Source organism: Halichoerus grypus, chromosome 2 (assembly GCF_964656455.1).
Source record: "Halichoerus grypus chromosome 2, mHalGry1.hap1.1, whole genome shotgun sequence".
Classification (NCBI taxonomy): domain Eukaryota; kingdom Metazoa; phylum Chordata; class Mammalia; order Carnivora; family Phocidae; genus Halichoerus; species Halichoerus grypus.
In genome coordinates this window covers 149,174,709-149,192,108 of record NC_135713.1, presented here as the reverse complement: position 1 = coordinate 149,192,108, position 17,400 = coordinate 149,174,709, and the positions used below count along the sequence as shown (strand labels likewise).

At 63.3% G+C, this 17,400-nt stretch overlaps 1 protein-coding gene across 1 annotated transcript in view; it reads left to right on the top strand.

Annotated features, from left to right (window-relative positions):
• Positions 1-17,400, top strand: part of LOC118554338 (obscurin-like) — a 130,689-nt gene that overhangs the window by 85,138 nt on the left and 28,151 nt on the right. The window contains exons 45-58 of the mRNA XM_078067712.1: positions 562-825; positions 1,165-1,428; positions 1,729-1,995; positions 3,391-3,657; positions 3,758-4,030; positions 4,571-4,843; positions 5,112-5,308; positions 5,453-5,528; positions 11,187-11,459; positions 11,792-12,067; positions 12,351-12,638; positions 12,747-13,064; positions 13,889-14,262; positions 16,260-17,115. Of these exons, the coding sequence (XP_077923838.1) occupies positions 562-825; positions 1,165-1,428; positions 1,729-1,995; positions 3,391-3,657; positions 3,758-4,030; positions 4,571-4,843; positions 5,112-5,308; positions 5,453-5,528; positions 11,187-11,459; positions 11,792-12,067; positions 12,351-12,638; positions 12,747-13,064; positions 13,889-14,262; positions 16,260-17,115 (4,266 nt within the window). The remainder of the gene's footprint in view (positions 1-561; positions 826-1,164; positions 1,429-1,728; positions 1,996-3,390; positions 3,658-3,757; positions 4,031-4,570; positions 4,844-5,111; positions 5,309-5,452; positions 5,529-11,186; positions 11,460-11,791; positions 12,068-12,350; positions 12,639-12,746; positions 13,065-13,888; positions 14,263-16,259; positions 17,116-17,400) is intronic.

Sequence of the window (17,400 nt, the reverse complement as noted above, 5' to 3'; positions counted from 1 at the left end):
TGGCCACATGGGCCCCTGGCTTGGTGTCTGCCCGTCATCTCCCTGTCACCGCTTATTCTCTGTAGGATTTCGTGGGCATCTGTGTCTTCCCAACTGTGGTTTCCGCGTCTGTCCTGGATTGGGTGTCCTCATTCCGCAGCCGTCCTGATGTTAGTGTCCAGTCCTTTGTGCCCCTTGTTTCTGCAAGGCCATTTGCCTCCATCACTGTCTCTCTATGTGGGTCTCATTCACGCCATGGCCTTTGTAGTTGGTTTGATCCTTGTGTGTGTACCTGTCCTGGACGCAAGCCCCCCAGCAGCCTGCTGTTCTCTCTACTTGTTGGCTCTCCCCAGCCCTGGTGGCTGGAGTCATGCAAAGTATGAGGCCTGAGGAGCCACTGAAGAGGCCATGGCCACACTGGGCACAGGCCAGGCTGAGGGAAGCCACAGCCCACAGTGTGTGCTCAGCTCACCGAGCACGTGGCCCATGTCCACCTGGGTTTGTGTCTTCTCTGTGATGTTCGTGTCCTGTCCATGTGGTCAGAGACCGTGATTGTGTCTGTGTCTCTCTGACCCTCCGCAGCCCTGCCTGCCAAGTTCACCAAGGGCCTGAGGAAGGAAGAGGCCACGGAAGGGGCCACGGCCACGCTGCACTGTGAGCTGAGCAAGGCGGCCCCTGTGGAGTGGAGGAAGGGGTCTGAGACCCTCAGAGCTGGGGACAGAGTCAGCCTGAGGCAGGATGGGACCGTGTGTGAGCTGGAGATCCGTGGCCTGGCCGGGGCAGATGCTGGGGAGTATTCGTGTGTGTGTGGACAGGAGAGGACATCGGCCATGCTGACCGTCAGGGGTAAAGAGCACGTGTGGCCGTGTGGACCTGTGGCTTGGTGTCTGCCCGTCGTCACTATGTCACCACCTTCCCTCTGTTAGACTGCGTGGACATCTGTGTCTCTCCAGCTGGGTCCCCCTGGGATCTCTGAGTCTCCATCTCTGTGTCCAGTATTTGTCCTGATGTTCATGTCCAGGCTCGTGTCTCCTCCTGGACCATTTGCCTCCTACCCCACCTGCGCTTCTTTCACTCATTCGTGTCCTGGTCCTCTGCAGTTTGTGTGGTACTTGTGGGTGTCTGGTCCTGGACACAGAGTCCCCAAGACAGTCTGATGTCTCCCTGATCCTTGGCTCTCCCCAGCCCTGCCTGCCAAGTTCACAAAAAGTCTAAGGAGTGAGGAGGCCACGGAAGGGGCCACGGCCACGCTGCACTGTGAGCTGAGCAAGGCGGCCCCTGTGGAGTGGAGGAAGGGGCCCGAGACCCTCAGAGCTGGGGACAGAGTCAGCCTGAAGCAGGACGGGGCCGTGTGTGAGCTGGAGATCCATGGCCTGGACATGGCGGATGCCGGGGAGTATTCTTGTGTGTGCGGGCAAGAGAGGACATCGGCCACGCTGACAGTCAGGGGTAAAGACCGTGTGTGGCCACATGGAGTGCATGGGTTCCTGTCCTTGTCTCTGTGTCTTGCATCTTCACTGGCTCTCAGAGGCCCTGCCCTACTCTGTCCTGTCTGCTCGCCTGTCCAGTGTCTTTAGTTACTGACCTCCATCCTCATGACCTCACAGGGCCCGTCCTGGTGGTAGGGACAATTCCCACCTCATGTCCCTCTCCCACCTCACCCCAATCTGCCCAGCTTTTCCATCTTCGGTGTGTCCCGCTGTCTGTTGGGATGCCCATTGTGAAGCTGATCCTGTGCCTACCCTTCAGCCCCACAGGTGGTATTCAGGGAGCCGCTCCAGAGCCTGCAGGCTGAGGAGGGCACCTCAGTCACGCTGCGGTGTGAGCTGTCCCAGCCCAATGCCGCCGTGGTCTGGAGCAAGGGCGGCCTGGAGTTGCAGGCTGATGGGCGCAGGGAGCCTCGGCAGCGGGGCCCCACGGTGGAGCTTGTCCTGCGGGACCTGCGCCGGGAGGACTCGGGAGAATACACATGTGCCTGTGGACCCCAGGCCACCAGTGCCACCCTCACCATTACAGGTGGGCCCCAAGGCAAGATCTGTCGCACGTGCGGGTCTCCTGTGCTTTGGGCTGTGCCGCAGGGCTACAGCGCCACACTGGGCATCCCAAGGGGGACCTGGGCTCTGTGGGCATGTCAGGCCTGGCAGGAGGCTCAGCTCTCACTATTCCCAGCCTGGTAACTGAGACCCTGAGGTGACCCCCAGCCCTCACAGCCACACCCCTGTGGTTCCCTCCACCGTCATGCCCCTGTGGTTCACCCCTACACCACATGGCCACACCCCTGCAGTTCCCCTCCTGCACTCCGTAGCTTTGTCCCTGTGGTTCCCCTCTGCACCCGTAGTCGCTCCCCTGCAGGACTGACCCCAGTCCTGTAGCTGTGCCCCTGAAGCTCCCACTTGAAACCCCTGCAGTTCTCCTCTGCACCGTGTAGCCACGCCCGTGAGGTTCCCCACTGCACCCAGTAACCACGCCCCTGCACCCATAGCCACGCGCCTGTGGTTCCCCTCTGCACCCAGTAGCCACGCCCCTGCACCCGTAGCCACGCCCCTGCGGTTCTCCTCTGCACCCAGTAGCCATGCCCCTGCACCCATAATCATGCCCCCGAGGTGCCTCACTGCACCCAGTTGTCACATCCCCGGATCCATAGCCATGCCCCTGCTGTTCCCCTCTGCACCCAGTAGCCACGCCCCTGCATCCACAGCCATGCCCCTGCAGTTCCCCTCTGTACCCCAGTAGCCACGCCCCTGAGGTGCCCCATTGCACTGTGTAGACACGCCCCTGAGGTTCTCTGTGATGTTCGTGAGGTTCCTCACTGCACCCAGTAGCCACGCCCCTGCACCCGTAGCCACGCCCCTGAGGTGCCCCACTGCACCCGTAGCCACGCCCCTGAGGTTCTCCACTGCACCCAGCAACCACGCCCCTGCACCCGTAGCCACGCCCCTGAGGTGCCCCACTGCACCCAGTAGCCACGCCCATGCACCCGTAGCCACGCCCCTGCAGTTCCCCTCTGCACCCAGTAGCCATGCCCCTGCACCCAGTAGCCACGCCCCTGAGGTGCCCCACTGCACCCAGTAGTCACGCCCCTGCATGCCCATAGCCACGCCCCGGTGGTTCCCACCCGCAGACGCTTAGCTGCTGGCCCCTCCCACTCTGTAGCTGTGCCCCAGCCCTTAGTCCCACCGCCCCCAAACCCTCAGCTGAGTGCCTGCAGTGCCTCCCCTATTTTATAGCTGCTGTCTGGCGGTTCTCCCCTGCACCCCTCTAGGCACCCCGGGTCCAGCCCCCACTGTCTCCCCGACCCACATGGTTGCACCCCCTGGTGTCCCTGCCCCCGATAGCTGCGCCCCTGCTGTCGCCCCCTGCGCCCCCTAACTGTTCCCGCCCCTGCCCTCACGCTCTCCCGCTTCCCCATAGCTGCACCTGCGCGGTTCCTCAGGGAGCTGCGGGCCCAGGAGGTGGACGAGGGAGCCACCGCGCGCCTGCACTGCGAGCTGAGCCGGGAGGGCGCCAGCGTCGAGTGGCGCAAGGGTTCCCTGCAGCTCTTCCCCTGCGCCAAGTACCAGATGGTGCAGGAAGGAAGGACCGCCGAGCTGCTGGTGCGTGGCGCAGAGCAGGAGGACGCCGGCCACTACACCTGTGACACGGGCCACACGCAGAGCACTGCTAGCCTCTCTGTCCGAGGTGAGCGGCCCAGCAGCCCCTTGCCCTCCATGGGGCCCTCCGTCCCCCAGCGGCCGGCGCCCTGCTAGGCGGCCCTAAGCGCCCCTCCCTGGCCCCCCAGCCCCCAGGCCCACATTCCAGGAGGAGCTGCGGAGCACGGAGCAGGAGGCAGGCGGTGTGGCCCAGCTTCGCTGCCAGCTGAGCGAGGCAGAGACCGGTGTCCCAGTGCAGTGGCTCAAGGAGGGTGTGGAGCTGCACGGGAGCCCCAAATACGAGATACGGCGCCTGGGGACCACATGCGAGCTGCTGATCCACGGGCTGGAGGCCAAGGACACGGGCGAGTACGTCTGTGTGGCCGGTGGTCAGAAAACCGTGGCCTCTGTCATGGTCAAAGGTGAGCCCTTCCTGCCACACCCTCTCCCCCGGTGGCTGCCCTGGGGGTGCACCTGGCCTGGCCCAGCTCCCATTAAGGCCAAGCCCTTGTCTGGGCGTTGTTCTGAGGGCCCTGGGGTCATAGGCTCTGTCTTCTCCTTTCCGCTCCACTCTGGTGCAGGTGCTCCTAGAGAGGAGTGTTCACAGTGGGAAACATGCTGCACCCCCCCAGCACTGCCCTGCGTCCCACCCCCGGCCTTCAGGAGCCCTGGCCTGCCTTAAAGGGCTTGCCTCCTGGCTGTCCTGGCCAGGGCAGGGCTGGCCGCAGGGTGGGGATGGACAGAGGCAGCCCAGCACCCCACAAGTGCTCACGTTCCTTCCAAACAGAGGTGCCCCCAGCCCAGTCTGTGCCCCTAGGAGTCGAGTGTCGTGGTGGCAAATGGGTGGGGCACACAGAGGCTGGGGCAAGAGAAGACTGTGAGGGTGTTCAGGAAGGCTTCCTGGAGGAGGAGGAGTGGGAGGTTGGCCTGACTGGTAAAGGGATCTCTCACCTACACCCCAGAGCCGGAGGTGACCATTGTGCGGGGGCTGGTGGATGCCGAGGTGCAGGTCGACGGGGACGTGGAGTTCACTTGCGAGGTGTCACGGGATGGGGTCGCGGAGGTGGAGTGGCGCCTCCAGGGCCTGCCCTTGCAGAGCAACGAGGTGACGGAGGTGTCCGTGCGGGGTGGCCGCACCCACACACTCCGGCTGAAGGGCGTGACACCCGAGGATGCAGGCACCGTCTCCTTCCACGTGGGCATCCACACGTCCTCTGCGCAGCTCACTGTCCAAGGTAGTGGGGCCGGGCAGGCTAACTGCCCTCGGCTGGAAGGTCCGGGCCCTCTGTGGGCCAGACACAGATCCCTGGATCCCTGCCTTCGGGGGTGGGGAGCTGGTGGGGAGGTGGCCCTGGGAGTGGGCGATTCTGGGATGGCCAAGATATGATGGAGTGGGGCCTCCCATGCTTGTCCTCAGGAATTGGGGTGGGGTGCTGGGGCAGACCCTGGGGTCTGGGACACACTCCTGACCTGGAGGCCGACGCTGCGTCTCCCTCTGTGCAGTCCCTGAGGTGACCATTGTGGAGCCCCTGCAGGACCTGCAGCTCAGCGAGGGCCAGGACGCCCACTTCCGGTGCCAGCTGTCCAGGGCCTCTGGCCAGGGGGCCCGCTGGGCCCTGGGAGGGGTGCCCCTGCAGGCCAATGAGATGAACGACATCACTGTGGAGCACGGCACGCTCCACCTCCTCACCCTGCACAAGGTGGGCTCCCTGGGACCTGCCCCCAGCCACAGTGCTCCCAGGGGTGCGGGTGAGGGAAGGTCCCAACTCCAGCCACACTGGGCTGGGGGCCTGCAGAGATGGTGGGAGCAGGGCTGCCAGGCTGAGACCCCCTCTCTCCTTCAGGTGACCCTGGAGGATGCTGGAACCATCAGTTTCCAAGTGGGCTCGTGTAGCTCGGAGGCCCAGTTAAAGGTCACAGGTGGGAACCCCCTCCCCTAACCAGCGCCTTGCCTGTGGGTGTCTGTATTTCCCTACTCAGGGAGGTATTTGGGTGTGGTGTGACTAGAAACCCAAGCCTTCCAGAGGCGATCTTGCCTTGGGTTGGCGCATTTCCACTGCTTGGTGGCTAAAGCCACAGACCAGAAAGCCCAACGAGATGGACCAGTGCAGGTCAGCTTGAGACGTTCTGGTGTGTGTGGGATCCCAGTATGGGATGAGTGCTATTCACAGGAGGGAGGTGGGGAGGCTGGCTGCTGTGGGCCTGGGCCCTGCGGTGGAGGCAGGGCCTTTGTCCACCCTCCATATGACTGCTCTTGTGACACCAGTCCCTGTGCTCATGTCTACACTGATGCACAGCTGTGCATCCAGCAGACGCCCAAGTGCTGACACAGCAGCACAACTATGATGCGTGTAGGTTTAGACAAGAGCATACGAGTCTCCAGGCCTGTAGGCAGGATCTGAAGACTTTCAACCTGGTTTATACTTTGTCCCCAGAGCTGGTCATCTCTGAGTGCCTTACCCTGAGAGCATCTCCTGTTCTGTCCTACTCCTGGTTTTCAAGCTGATCCTATGCATCTGACCACTCATCCACATCCATCATTCTGTGTACATCCATCCATTCATCCATCCATCACCCATCTTTCTGTGTATCTACTTATTATCTGTTCATCCCTTTATCCACCATGTACCCATCTACCATTCATCCACCCACCATCCATCTATCCATTTGTTCATTTACCATCCATCTATCTATCCATCATCCATCCACTCATCCATCCATCCATCCATCTGCTCGTCCACCCATTTACTATCTATCCATTCACATTCATCTATCCATCTACTGCTCATCCATCCACCAGTCATCCATCCATCTGCTCATTCACCATCCATCAATCCACCATCTATCTGTTCACCATTCATCCATCCATCTACTGCTCATCCATCCACCATCCATCCGTGTGTCCATCCACCATCCACCATCTATCCATCCACGCATCTGTTCACTTGCCATCCATCTGTCCACCCCATCCATCCATCATCTATCCACCATCCATCCATCCATCCATCCATCTGTTCACTTGCCATACATCTGTCCACCCACCATCCATCCATGTGTCCATCCATCCACCCACCATCTATCTTACTATCTACTTAGAGAGGGGACAGATGCAGCTTTGCCCTCAGGGAGTTCCCAGTCTGCTATTGGAGTTGGACATAGAGACATAGAGACATAGAGACAGAGTGTGTCCTGAATCTCAGGTCCCCTCTCCTCCTCCACCAAATCTTTAGAAGGTGGACAGACAGAGTCAGCTCTGTGAACTGTGGGGCTGGGTAAGGCTCCAGAGTGCAGTGCCCTCAAGTTGAGTGATGGGAGAGGGGTAGGATCCTGGTTGTCCTGAACAAAATGGGTCCGGTAAGGGCCGTGTGTTTATCAGGGTGGGCATCTGTGAGGGGGCAGCATGGGACTGGGTTGGGCCTTGCAGGCTCTACCGAGGGCTGTGTATCTTGGCCCCTCTTGGCCCGGTGTCCCTAGTTGGAGTGTGCTGTCTCATGTACAGATACCTGGCCATGGCTTTGTGGGGAGGGCTGTGAGCATGGGGGTGTGCGAATGGGTGTCCTGTTAGGTGGCATATGGATGAACTCGGGAACTCTGCTGGAGATGGGAATGCGGAGCTAATGGGATAGGGTGGGGATGCAGTCAAGTGTGCACTTTTGGGAGAGGGTGGACAGGGAGGTGGGGCTAGGGCGTCAATGGTGCACCCCCGGGAAGGGCATGGAGGGCCTTCTGGGGGAAGGGCCAGCCATGGTGGGTACAGGGGTACAGAGCAATGGGAAGGGCCTGGGTTCAGGCCCGCCTGTGTGACATGTGGCGTTAGGGCCCAGGAATCTTAGGGCTGGAGGGACCTGAGGGCACATCTGCACAAATGGAACTCTGGGGATGGGAGAGACACCTGCTTCCACACCTCCAGGAATGGAGGGCTTACCTCCCAAGGGAGATCCCACACCGTATCAGAGCGTTGGGTCCCATGGCTTCTCCTCCTCACCCCACACCCACCCCACAAAGATCACAGTTTTGGGGCTTGAAGACTGTGTGTTGTGCCTTCTGAAAAGGGCATGGAGGCAGGTCATCAGTCTCCTTTGGTGCAAGTGGACGTATTCCAATGGGGGTGTCGGGTGCAGGGGGGCTGAGCTGGCCCTCCACGGGCTTGCCATGGGTGGTCTCTGTATCTCATTCTGCAAGCAAGGCGGGCCAGCTGGCCTGGGTGGATCTGTAGACTCAGACCCCAGGCCGGCCCCACAGACCCAGGGTGCCCAGCGCCCTTCCTTTTGCCCTCTTGTGCAGAGGCGGCACCATGCCTGGTACGTGGCTTGCAGAACGTGGACGTCTTTGCGGGGGAGGTGGCCACGTTCTCCTGTGAGGTGTCCTGCACGGGTGGGCCGGAGGCCCGCTGGTGGCTGGATGGCACCCTGCTGCAGGATGGCCCCCAGAGCGCCATCTCCGTGCGCGGCGGGACCCTCCACTCCCTCACACTCTCGGGCCTGGGGGTTGCTGACTCAGGCACCATCACCTACCGCGCAGGGCCCCTGGTCTCCACGGCCAAGTTGTTGGTCAAAGGTATTGGCCGATGGGACCTGCCCCGGGCTGGCGCTTCTGCACCTGCTGACTCAGCATGCTTGCTGCGGGCTCCCCGGGTGGCGGGTCTGGGGCTGGCCCCAGGACACGGACGGGGCAGGCACAGTGGGAGGTCTGCTATCCTGATTTGTGGAAGAGAGTGGTGAAGCTGCAAGCCCACCGCCCCCACCCACCTGTAGGGCCACGCCCTGCTTCCTGCCTGGGCCACCACGCTGTGAGCACCTGAGGGCAGCCAGGAGGCGAGAGCCCCCTTCTTGGAGCTGGCCGAGGCGGCACTGTCCCTGCCCGCAGCTGCTTCCCTTGCTGCGGGCTCAGCTGAGGTCTTGTGCCCTTCTGGGAGAGAGCTAGCCTTTGGGGAGGGACACCGGTGGGGGTGTCAGGCACCTCTGGGACGGCTGGGCAGCAAGGCTTCGCCTGGCACCCTGGTCCTCGTCTGTGCTTCTGCAGAATTAACGTGGACATTCACCCGCATCCCAGGGGCGACCCATTTGTTGAGTAGGATGTCAGCAGGCCAAGATGGGGTGGGGACCCCAAGGAGGTCGGCGAGGCCCCTGGAGAAGGGACAAGCTGGGCTGGGGGTGCCACGTGCCCAGCAGAGGCCTGGGGGCTTTGAGGACAGGTGTCATGTCCCTGCTGAGGCAAAGTATGCCCTGGACCAGGGGGTGGGGAGGGAGGCAGGGGCTTAGGGGACAAGATGGGTGAGGAAGGGCCTAGCCCCGACGAGGCCGAGCCGACAGTGCCGTCCTCCGCGGGTGGTGGTGTGGGGGGCAAGGCTTGCCCTGCGAAGAGGGCCCCAGGCCGCCGGGACAGGTGCCCCTCCCGCCACAGCCCCGCGCTTGCTTGTTGCTGAGCCGCTGAGACCAGAGGGCGGGTGGGGTGCAGCCGCGCGGCCCCAGCTGACGCGTGACCGGGGTGTCGGCCGACAGATCCCACGGTGGAGGTGGTCAGTGCCATGCAGGACCTGGTGGTGGAGGAGGGCGGCCGGGCCGAGCTCCTCTGCCAGTACTCGCGGCCGGTGCAGGCCACGTGGAAGATGGACGAGCAGGAGGTGCGGGCCGACGGGCGCCGTGTCATCATAGAGCAGGACTGGACCGTGGCCAGGCTATCCTTCCGGCCGGCCTTGCCTTGCGACAGTGGCATCTATTCTTGCGAGGCTGCAGGCACCCGCGTGGTGGCCCTGCTGCATGTGCAAGGTGAGGCCTGCCCGGCTCTGGCCTGGCTGGGACCGTCCTTCGTGGTGCAGAGGCAGGTGGGGACAGCCAGCGCCCTGTGACCATGTGACCCTGCCACAAAGACAGGGTCCGGCGGGCAGACCCCCTCTGCTCCCAGAGCAGCCTGGCAGGACAGGATGGGGTGCTGGGCTGAGCTCCTCGAGTCCTGGGATCTTAGCTACGCTCCTGTCCAGGTCGGCCGCCCAGTGGGCTCTCGAGCCCTGTGTCCCCATCTGTGGCAGGGCAAGGACACTCTGGGAACGAGGGGTGGGGGGCGGTGGACGGCAGCCTCTGTCGGGGGGGCATCTCTTGGCTGCTGCCACGTTCTATTTAGGAAAATCTGAACCCCTCCCCGTGGTGAGTGAGCTGGAGGCTGCAGGCAGTGGTCAGGGGGCCATCTGCCACGTGGTGCGCCCACTGCTTCACTCTTGAAAGAACTGAGTTGTTAAAACGCTGTGTTTTTGGTCGCTGGGGGCACAGCTCCGAACAGACAGCAAGCCCTCTGTGCAGGGGCCATCGCTGTGGGGGCTGAAGGCAGGGGTGATAGCTGATAGCTGGAGATGGGGATGCACTTCTAAGCCCCCACTGGTGCCGCTGATTCTGATGTGGGGAGGAAAGGGGCCGGGCTGTGGGGATGTCTGGTCTGTGGGGCGAGCAGCCCAGGGCTGGGAAGATGACCAGAAGAAGGACATGGACAGGTCCTCTGGGTACTCTGCTCTGCCCCTTTCCCTCCCTGGGACTCCTTGTCCAGAGTGGGCACCCTTGCCCACAGGGCACGTGGACTCTGTGGGCAAGCTGGGATTGAGCACGAGGGCTGTGAACAGGTTTCGTTTGGGTGTGTACCCCAGAGAGCAGTTGGGGCCGTGCGCCTGGCTGCCCCCACCCCCCATCCCTCAGGTCGGCGTCTGAAGTCATGTGAGTCAAGGTCACACCCTTCCCAGCATCCAGGCCAGCCCTGGCTCACCTGGCGCTCCTTTCCGGCCTGACATGCACCCCCCTCCCAGGACCCTACCTGGCGCCTTGCATCCCTTACTCTGCTGGCCAAGCCCCCGCTGCCCCTCATGAACCCCTCCTTCCTTCCCATCCTGGTGTCCCTTCTTGTTGCTGCTCCTGCCCAGCTCAGTCATGCCCATTCTGAGGTTCCTCCTCCTCCTGGAAGCCCACTCAGACTGTTCCTACGGGCATCACCTGCCCAACAGGTGGTGTGTCGTGGGAATGGGCCGTGGCAGGGGGCAAGCAGTGCAGCCAGGCGCTGGGCTGGAGTTGGGGCCAGGCATGCCCAGTCCTGAGCTCGTGGCTCACACACACACAAACACGTGTGCACTTATTAAGACTGGTGTCGTGTGTGCACGAGAGAACGAGAGGGGTGGGGATTTAGGGCAGAGGTCTGTCCGGTCTGGGGAGTGAGGGGAGCAGCTCAGCATGGCTGATAGCTCTGGCCGGGGGATGCGAAGAAAGGGGGGGCATTTCCAGAGGCCCATGCGCAGCCTAGGGTGGGGGAGGGCGGGGCTTTGAGCCTGGCTGTGCGTCAGGCAGCTTCGGGACCACCTGGGAGGCTTCTCACCTGTCTGGTGTGGAGCACCCACCTCCCTGGCCACGAGCGAAGGCCACCAGAGCAGTGAAGATGTGGGAGTGGGCAGGGCGTCAGGAGGCCCCCATGGCGCCCCACGTGGACACTGTGCGCTGCCCTCCACTGGGCCGCGTTCTGTTTAGCCCTCGGGCCCTGTGCAATGACGGGGAGGCTCTCCCACGCGGCTGCGCAGGGATCCCTGAGCGGCCTCCTTCCCCGCAGCCAAGAACAGCGTGGTGCGCGGCCTGGAGAACGTGGACGCCCTGGAAGGCGGCGAGGCGCTGTTCGAGTGCCGGCTGTCGCGCCCCGAGGTGGCCGCCCACACCTGGCTGCGGGACGACGAGCCCGTGCAGACCTCCGAGAACGCAGAGGTGGTCTACTTGGAGAACGGCCTGCGGCACCTGATGCTACTTAAGAACCTGCGGGTGCAGGACACCTGCCGGGTGACCTTCCTGGCTGGGGGCGTGGTGACGTCCGCGTTCCTCACAGTCAGAGGTTAGGGCTGGGGGGGGAAGGGGCATGTGTCTGAGACCCCTCCCACCGCTGCCGCACCACAGCTGTGTGGAGGGGGCGGGCTGGGGCCGCAGGGTGGGGCCAGGTCTCTGAGACAACCCCCACCCCAGGACCCCGCGCCGCGGAGGTGCAGGGCTGCGGTCTGGTCTCCTCCGCCGGGGGCGGGGGGCGGGGCTGGAGGGACCTGGAGACTCAGAGGTCTCCCAGCCGGGGCGGGGGCGGGGCTGGAGGGACCTGGAGGCTCAGAGGTCTCCCAGCTGTGCCTCCAGGCCGGCCCTGCGCCCGCGCGCTCACCGCACCGCCCCCGCCCGCAGGCTGGCGCCTGGACGTGCTGGAGCCGCCGCAGGACGCCGCGGTGCGAGCCGGTGGGCGGGCCAGCTTTGGCTGCACGCTCAGCGAGGCGGTGTCGGTGGGCGAGGCGACCTGGTACATCAACGGGGCCGCCGTGCAGCCGGACGACCCCGACTGGATGGTCACCGCGGACGGCAGCCACCACACCTTGCTGCTGCGCGCTGCCCAGCCGCACCACGCTGGCGAGGTCACCTTCGCCGCCCGCGACGCCGTGGCTTCCGCGCGGCTCACCGTGTTGGGTGGGTGGCTCGGCCGCCTGCTGCGGGTCGGGGCTAGGGCTCTGCTGTTCCCGTCCCAGAGGCTGCCGGGGCCTCTCCGTGGCCGCCGTCCGGGTGGGCTCGGGGCACACAGTCTCCCTCTGCTCTCTCAGACGGGCTGGGCCCAGAGCGCAGTGGCTCACCGGCCTTGGGGGCGGACGGCCTGGCGCCCACTCCGCACCCCAGGATCAGACCCCAAGCAGGCAGGCTGGGCGCGCGCGGGCGCCGACGGGGAGCCTCCACTGACCAGCCCCTCTCCCTGCAGGCGTCCCGGACCCCCCAGAGGACGCTGAGGTGGTGGCGCGAAGCGGCCGCTCGGTGACGCTGTCATGGGTGGCCCCTGCAAGCGACGGCGGCGGCGGTCTCTGTGGCTATCGGGTGGAGTTGAAGGCGGCCTCCACGGGCGAGTGGCGGCTGTGCCACGAACTGGTGCCCGGGCCCGAGTGCGTGGTGGACGGCCTGGTCCCCGGGGAGACGTACCGCTTCCGCGTGGCGGCTGTGGGCCCGGCGGGGGCTGGGGAGCCGGTGCACCTGCCGCAGACAGTGAGGCTCGGTGAGGCGCTGCGCTCCCCACGGTTGGTGAGGGTGAGGTCTGCCCGGAGTGCTCCCCAGGCTGGAGGGCCCCGGGCACGCCTTGCTGAAGTGGCGTTGTTCCCCGCAGAGCCCCAGGAGCCTGAGCCTGCGCCCCCGGCTCCCGCGACCCCCGCTCCTGCGCTCCCGGCTCCCGCACGCCCCGCTCCCGAGAGCCGGCAGGTGGCTGCCGGCGAGGACGTGTGTCTGGAGTGCGAGCTGGCCGAGGCGGGTGAGGTCGTCTGGCTGAAGGGGACGGAGCTCATCCAACCGAGCGGGCGCTTCCAGGTTCTCTGCCGGGCTCAGCGGCAGACGCTGGTCATCCGGGGCTTCTCCGCGGAGGACCAGGGCGAGTACCGCTGCCGCCTCGCCCAGGACCCCATCTCCTCTGCAGCTGCCTCCTTCCAGGGTGCGTCCTGGGGACCCAGCGAAGGCGGGAGAGCCCTGGGGTGTGGGAGTGAGCCGGCCCCTCGTCTTCATCAGCTCCAGCGCAGACAGGCAGGGGTCCTCTTGGGGAGCCGGCCTCAAGACTGAGGCCTGGTGGGGCCCTGTGGCTCGGCTTCTTCGGACGGCTGGCAGCTCACATCACACTGGTCCCCGAGCAGGACGCTGACCAACACATCTCTTGGTACCACTGCTGGTCCCTTGAGTTCTCTGGTCCCTGCCCTCTTAGCCTCCTCCCCCCTGCCTTCTGAGTCCCCCACTCTGTGCTCGGACCCCACCCTGCGAGCCCCCACTCTGAATCACTCCCCCCTGAACTCATGCCCCCACACTATAAGGTGCCCCATGCTCTGTGCTCTGAGCCCCCCATTATGAGCATCCCTGTTCTGACCCTCTCCCCTCTGTGCTTGAGCCCCCCACATTATGAATCCCTCCCACTACCAGTCTCCCCACTCTGACCCCCTCCTCCCTGCACTCTGAGCCCCCGAGCTCTGACCCCCTTCCCCCTGTTCTCTGCACCCCCTCACACTATGAGCCTGCACTTGCACTGACTCTGGCCCTATCCTTGGGCTCACTCCTCCTCTGCAGGTGCTCGATGTAGGTTGAGGTCTGGCTTCATCAGGGGAAGCTGAGGCTGACAAGGCAGTTCAGAACCTTTAAAACCTCGTTTTTTGGGGGCCTTCAGAGCTCTCTGGTCTACTGAGGGGAACCACAGTCAGAGCCTAGGCCAGCCTGGGGTTAAGGGTTTGTCAACCCCCACCCACCTGCTGACCAGTCTCCTGTCTTTCTCAGTGGTGCTGACCCCAGGATCTGGGGATGAGGCCCCTGCGCAGCCCAGTCTCCCCCCTGAGGCAGCCCAGGAGGGTGACCTGCACCTGCTGTGGGAGGCCCTGGCCCGGAAGCGCCGCATGAGCCGTGAGCCCACGCTGGACTCCATCAGTGAGCTGCCCGAGGAGGACGGTCGGTCGCAGTGCCTGCGGCATGAGCCAGAGGAAGCAGCCCGTGACCTCTCTGAGGACTACTCCACAGCTGATGAGCTGGCACGTTCCGGCGAGGCCGACCTCTCACACACCAGCTCTGATGACGAGTCCCGGGCAGGCACTCCTTCCCTGGTTACCTACCTCAAGAAGGCTGGGCGGCCCAGCACCTCACCACTGGTCAGCAAGGTGAGTGTCCAGTGTGGCCTGCAAGGAGAGGCCTGGATGTCTCAGATCTTCACCACCCATCCACCATCCACCCACTCATTGCTCCATCGTCTGTCCGTTTGCTACCCACTGATACAGCCACCCATCCACTCGCTATCCATCTGCCATCCGTTGTCCGTCCACGCATCATCCACCACTCACCCATCCATCCACCATCCACCATTCACCCACCCACCACCTACTCATCCACCATCCATCCATCTACTACCCACCTATCAACCCACCCATCCACCACCATTCACTCACTGATCCATCCACCATCCAGCCGCCCACCCACCCATCCACCCATCTACCACCCGCCCACCCATCCACCCATCCACCACTCACCCATCCATCCACCCATCCACCACCCACTCATCTACCATCCATCCATCTACCACCCATCATCCCACCCATCCACCACCATTCACTTACCCATCTACCATCTACTCATCTACCACCCGCCCACCCATCCACCCATCCACCACTCACCCTTCCATCCACCCATCCACCACCCACTCATCCACCATCCACCCACCTATCAACCCACCCATCCACCACCAGTCACTTACCTATCTACCATCTACTCATCTACCACCTGCCCACCCATCCACCATCCACCATTCACCCACCCATCCACCACTTACCCACCATTCACTCGCCCATCCATCCACCCATCCACCATTCACCCACCCATTTACGACTCATCCATCCGTCTACCCATCCACCATTCACCCACCCATCCACCACTTACCCACCATTCACTCACCCATCCATCCACCCATCCACCATTCACCCACCCATTTACCACCCATCCATCCATCCACCCATCTATCCATCCATCCACCATTCACCCATCCATTCACCCACCCACCACTAACCCATCCATCCATCACCTGCCCACCCATCTACCACTCACCCACCCATTCATCTTCCACCCACTCACCATCTATCCATCTACCACCCACTCATCCACCATCCACCCATCTACTACCCACCTATCAATCCACCCATCCACCATTCACTCACCTATTTACCAACTACTCATCCACCACTCACCCATCCATCCACCCATCTACCATTCACCCACCCATCCATCCACCCATCCACCACCCACTCATCCACCATTCACCCATCTACCACCCACCTATCAACCCACCCATCCACCATTCACTCACCCGTCCACCATCTACTCATCCACCACCCACCCACCCATCCACTACTCACCCATCCACCACCCAACATCCACCCACCTACCCACCCACCCACCACTCACCCACCCACCCATCTACCACTCACCTACCCATCCACCACTCACCCACCCACCTACCTATTCATTATACTACTCACCCATCCACCACCCAACATCCACCACTCACCCATCCACCATTCACCCAACCACCCACCATCTACTCACCTACCCATCCACCTTCCACCACCCACCTACCCACCCATCCACCACCCATCCATCCACCATCCACCCATCACCATTCACCCACCCACCCACCATCTACTCACCCACCCATCCACCTTCCATCACCCACCACTCACCCCACCCATCTACCATCCACCCACCATCTACTCACCCACCCATCCACCTTCCACCACCCACCACTCACCCACCCACCTACCCACACATCCACTACTCACCCATCCACCACCCATCCATCCACCATCCACCCATTCACCCATCCACCTGGCTGTTAAGAGCCAGAACTGGTCTCTGTGTCTCAGAACCTGCCAGTCTCTGGGTGACCACTCAGAGTGATTTCAGGGAGCGGGCTTGCCTCTTGGCAGCACCAGGAGCCATCAGGCACGCAAAGGCTGAGCAGCTACAGGTGGGCAGGAAACAGAGGGGCATGATGCCCTGGAGCTGGGACAGGAGACCTGTGCTTTGCTTCCAGCCCTGCCCCAGCTGTCCCTGCACTGTGCTTTTCCTGTTGCGGGCCTCAGTTTCCCTACCTTCCCTGTGTGCACAGGTTGGGGTCCCCACGGTCCCACCTGGGAAGCCACAGAAGCATCAGGAGCAGCCAGCTGCCGTTTGCCCACCACCGGGAGACCTGAGTGACCCGTCCATGGACAAGGCAGCCGTGAAGATCCAGGCTGCCTTCAAGGGTTACAAGGTCCGCAAGGAGATGAAGCAGCAGGAGGGACCTGTGTTCTCCCGCACGTTTGGGGATACCGAGGCACAGGTGGGGGATGTCCTGCGTCTGGAATGTGTGGTGTCCAGCAAGGTGGATGTGCGTGCTCGCTGGCTGAAGGATGGCATGGAGCTGACGGACGGCCGGCACCACCACATCGACCAGCTCGCGGACGGCACCTGCTCCCTGCTGGTCACGGGCCTGGGCCGGGCCGACGCTGGCCGCTACACCTGTCAGGTGAGCAGCAAGTTTGGCCATGTGGCCCACAGCGCTTGTGTGGTGGTCAGCGGGACCGAGAGCGAGGCAGAGAGCTCCTCAGGGGGTGAGCTGGACGAAGCCTTTCGCCGGGCGGCCCGGCGGCTGCACCGTCTCTTCCGCACCAAGAGCCCGGCTGAGGTTTCAGACGAAGAGATCTTCCTCAGTGCAGATGAGGGCTCAGCACAGCCCGAGGAGCCTGGGGACTGGCAGACATACCACGAAGATGAGCACTTCGTCTACATCCGCTTCGAGTCGCTTGCCGAGTCCCACCGTGCGGCCACCTGCTTCCGGGAGATGTTTGGCACCATGGGCATCGGGGTGGACATCAGCCTGTCGGAGCAGGGACCCCGGGGGGTGGAGATGCGCATCAGCAAGGTGGGTCCCCCCCCTGCCGCGCCTCAGGAGATGGTGCCCCGCTCGCTGACTGCAGAGGCCGGTGAGTCTGCCCGCTGCCCGCTGTCTGCCCACTGCCCACGGGGGAGGGGGGTGGGCGAGGAGGAGGAGCAGGGCCAGCCAAGGTGACCTGGGGCAGCTGAAGACTCAGCGAGCTAGCTGGGCTCAAGCCTCTGGCCCCTGCAAATGCAGCCCACTGAGCTGGAAGAGCCCCAAATTTGGTGATAGACAGAGCTTGATGTCAATCCCAGCTGCCTGTTGTGAGCTAGCCTCTCTGGGCCTCAGTGTCCTCCTGTGAAGTGGGTATAAGATACTGACTTTCCAGAAT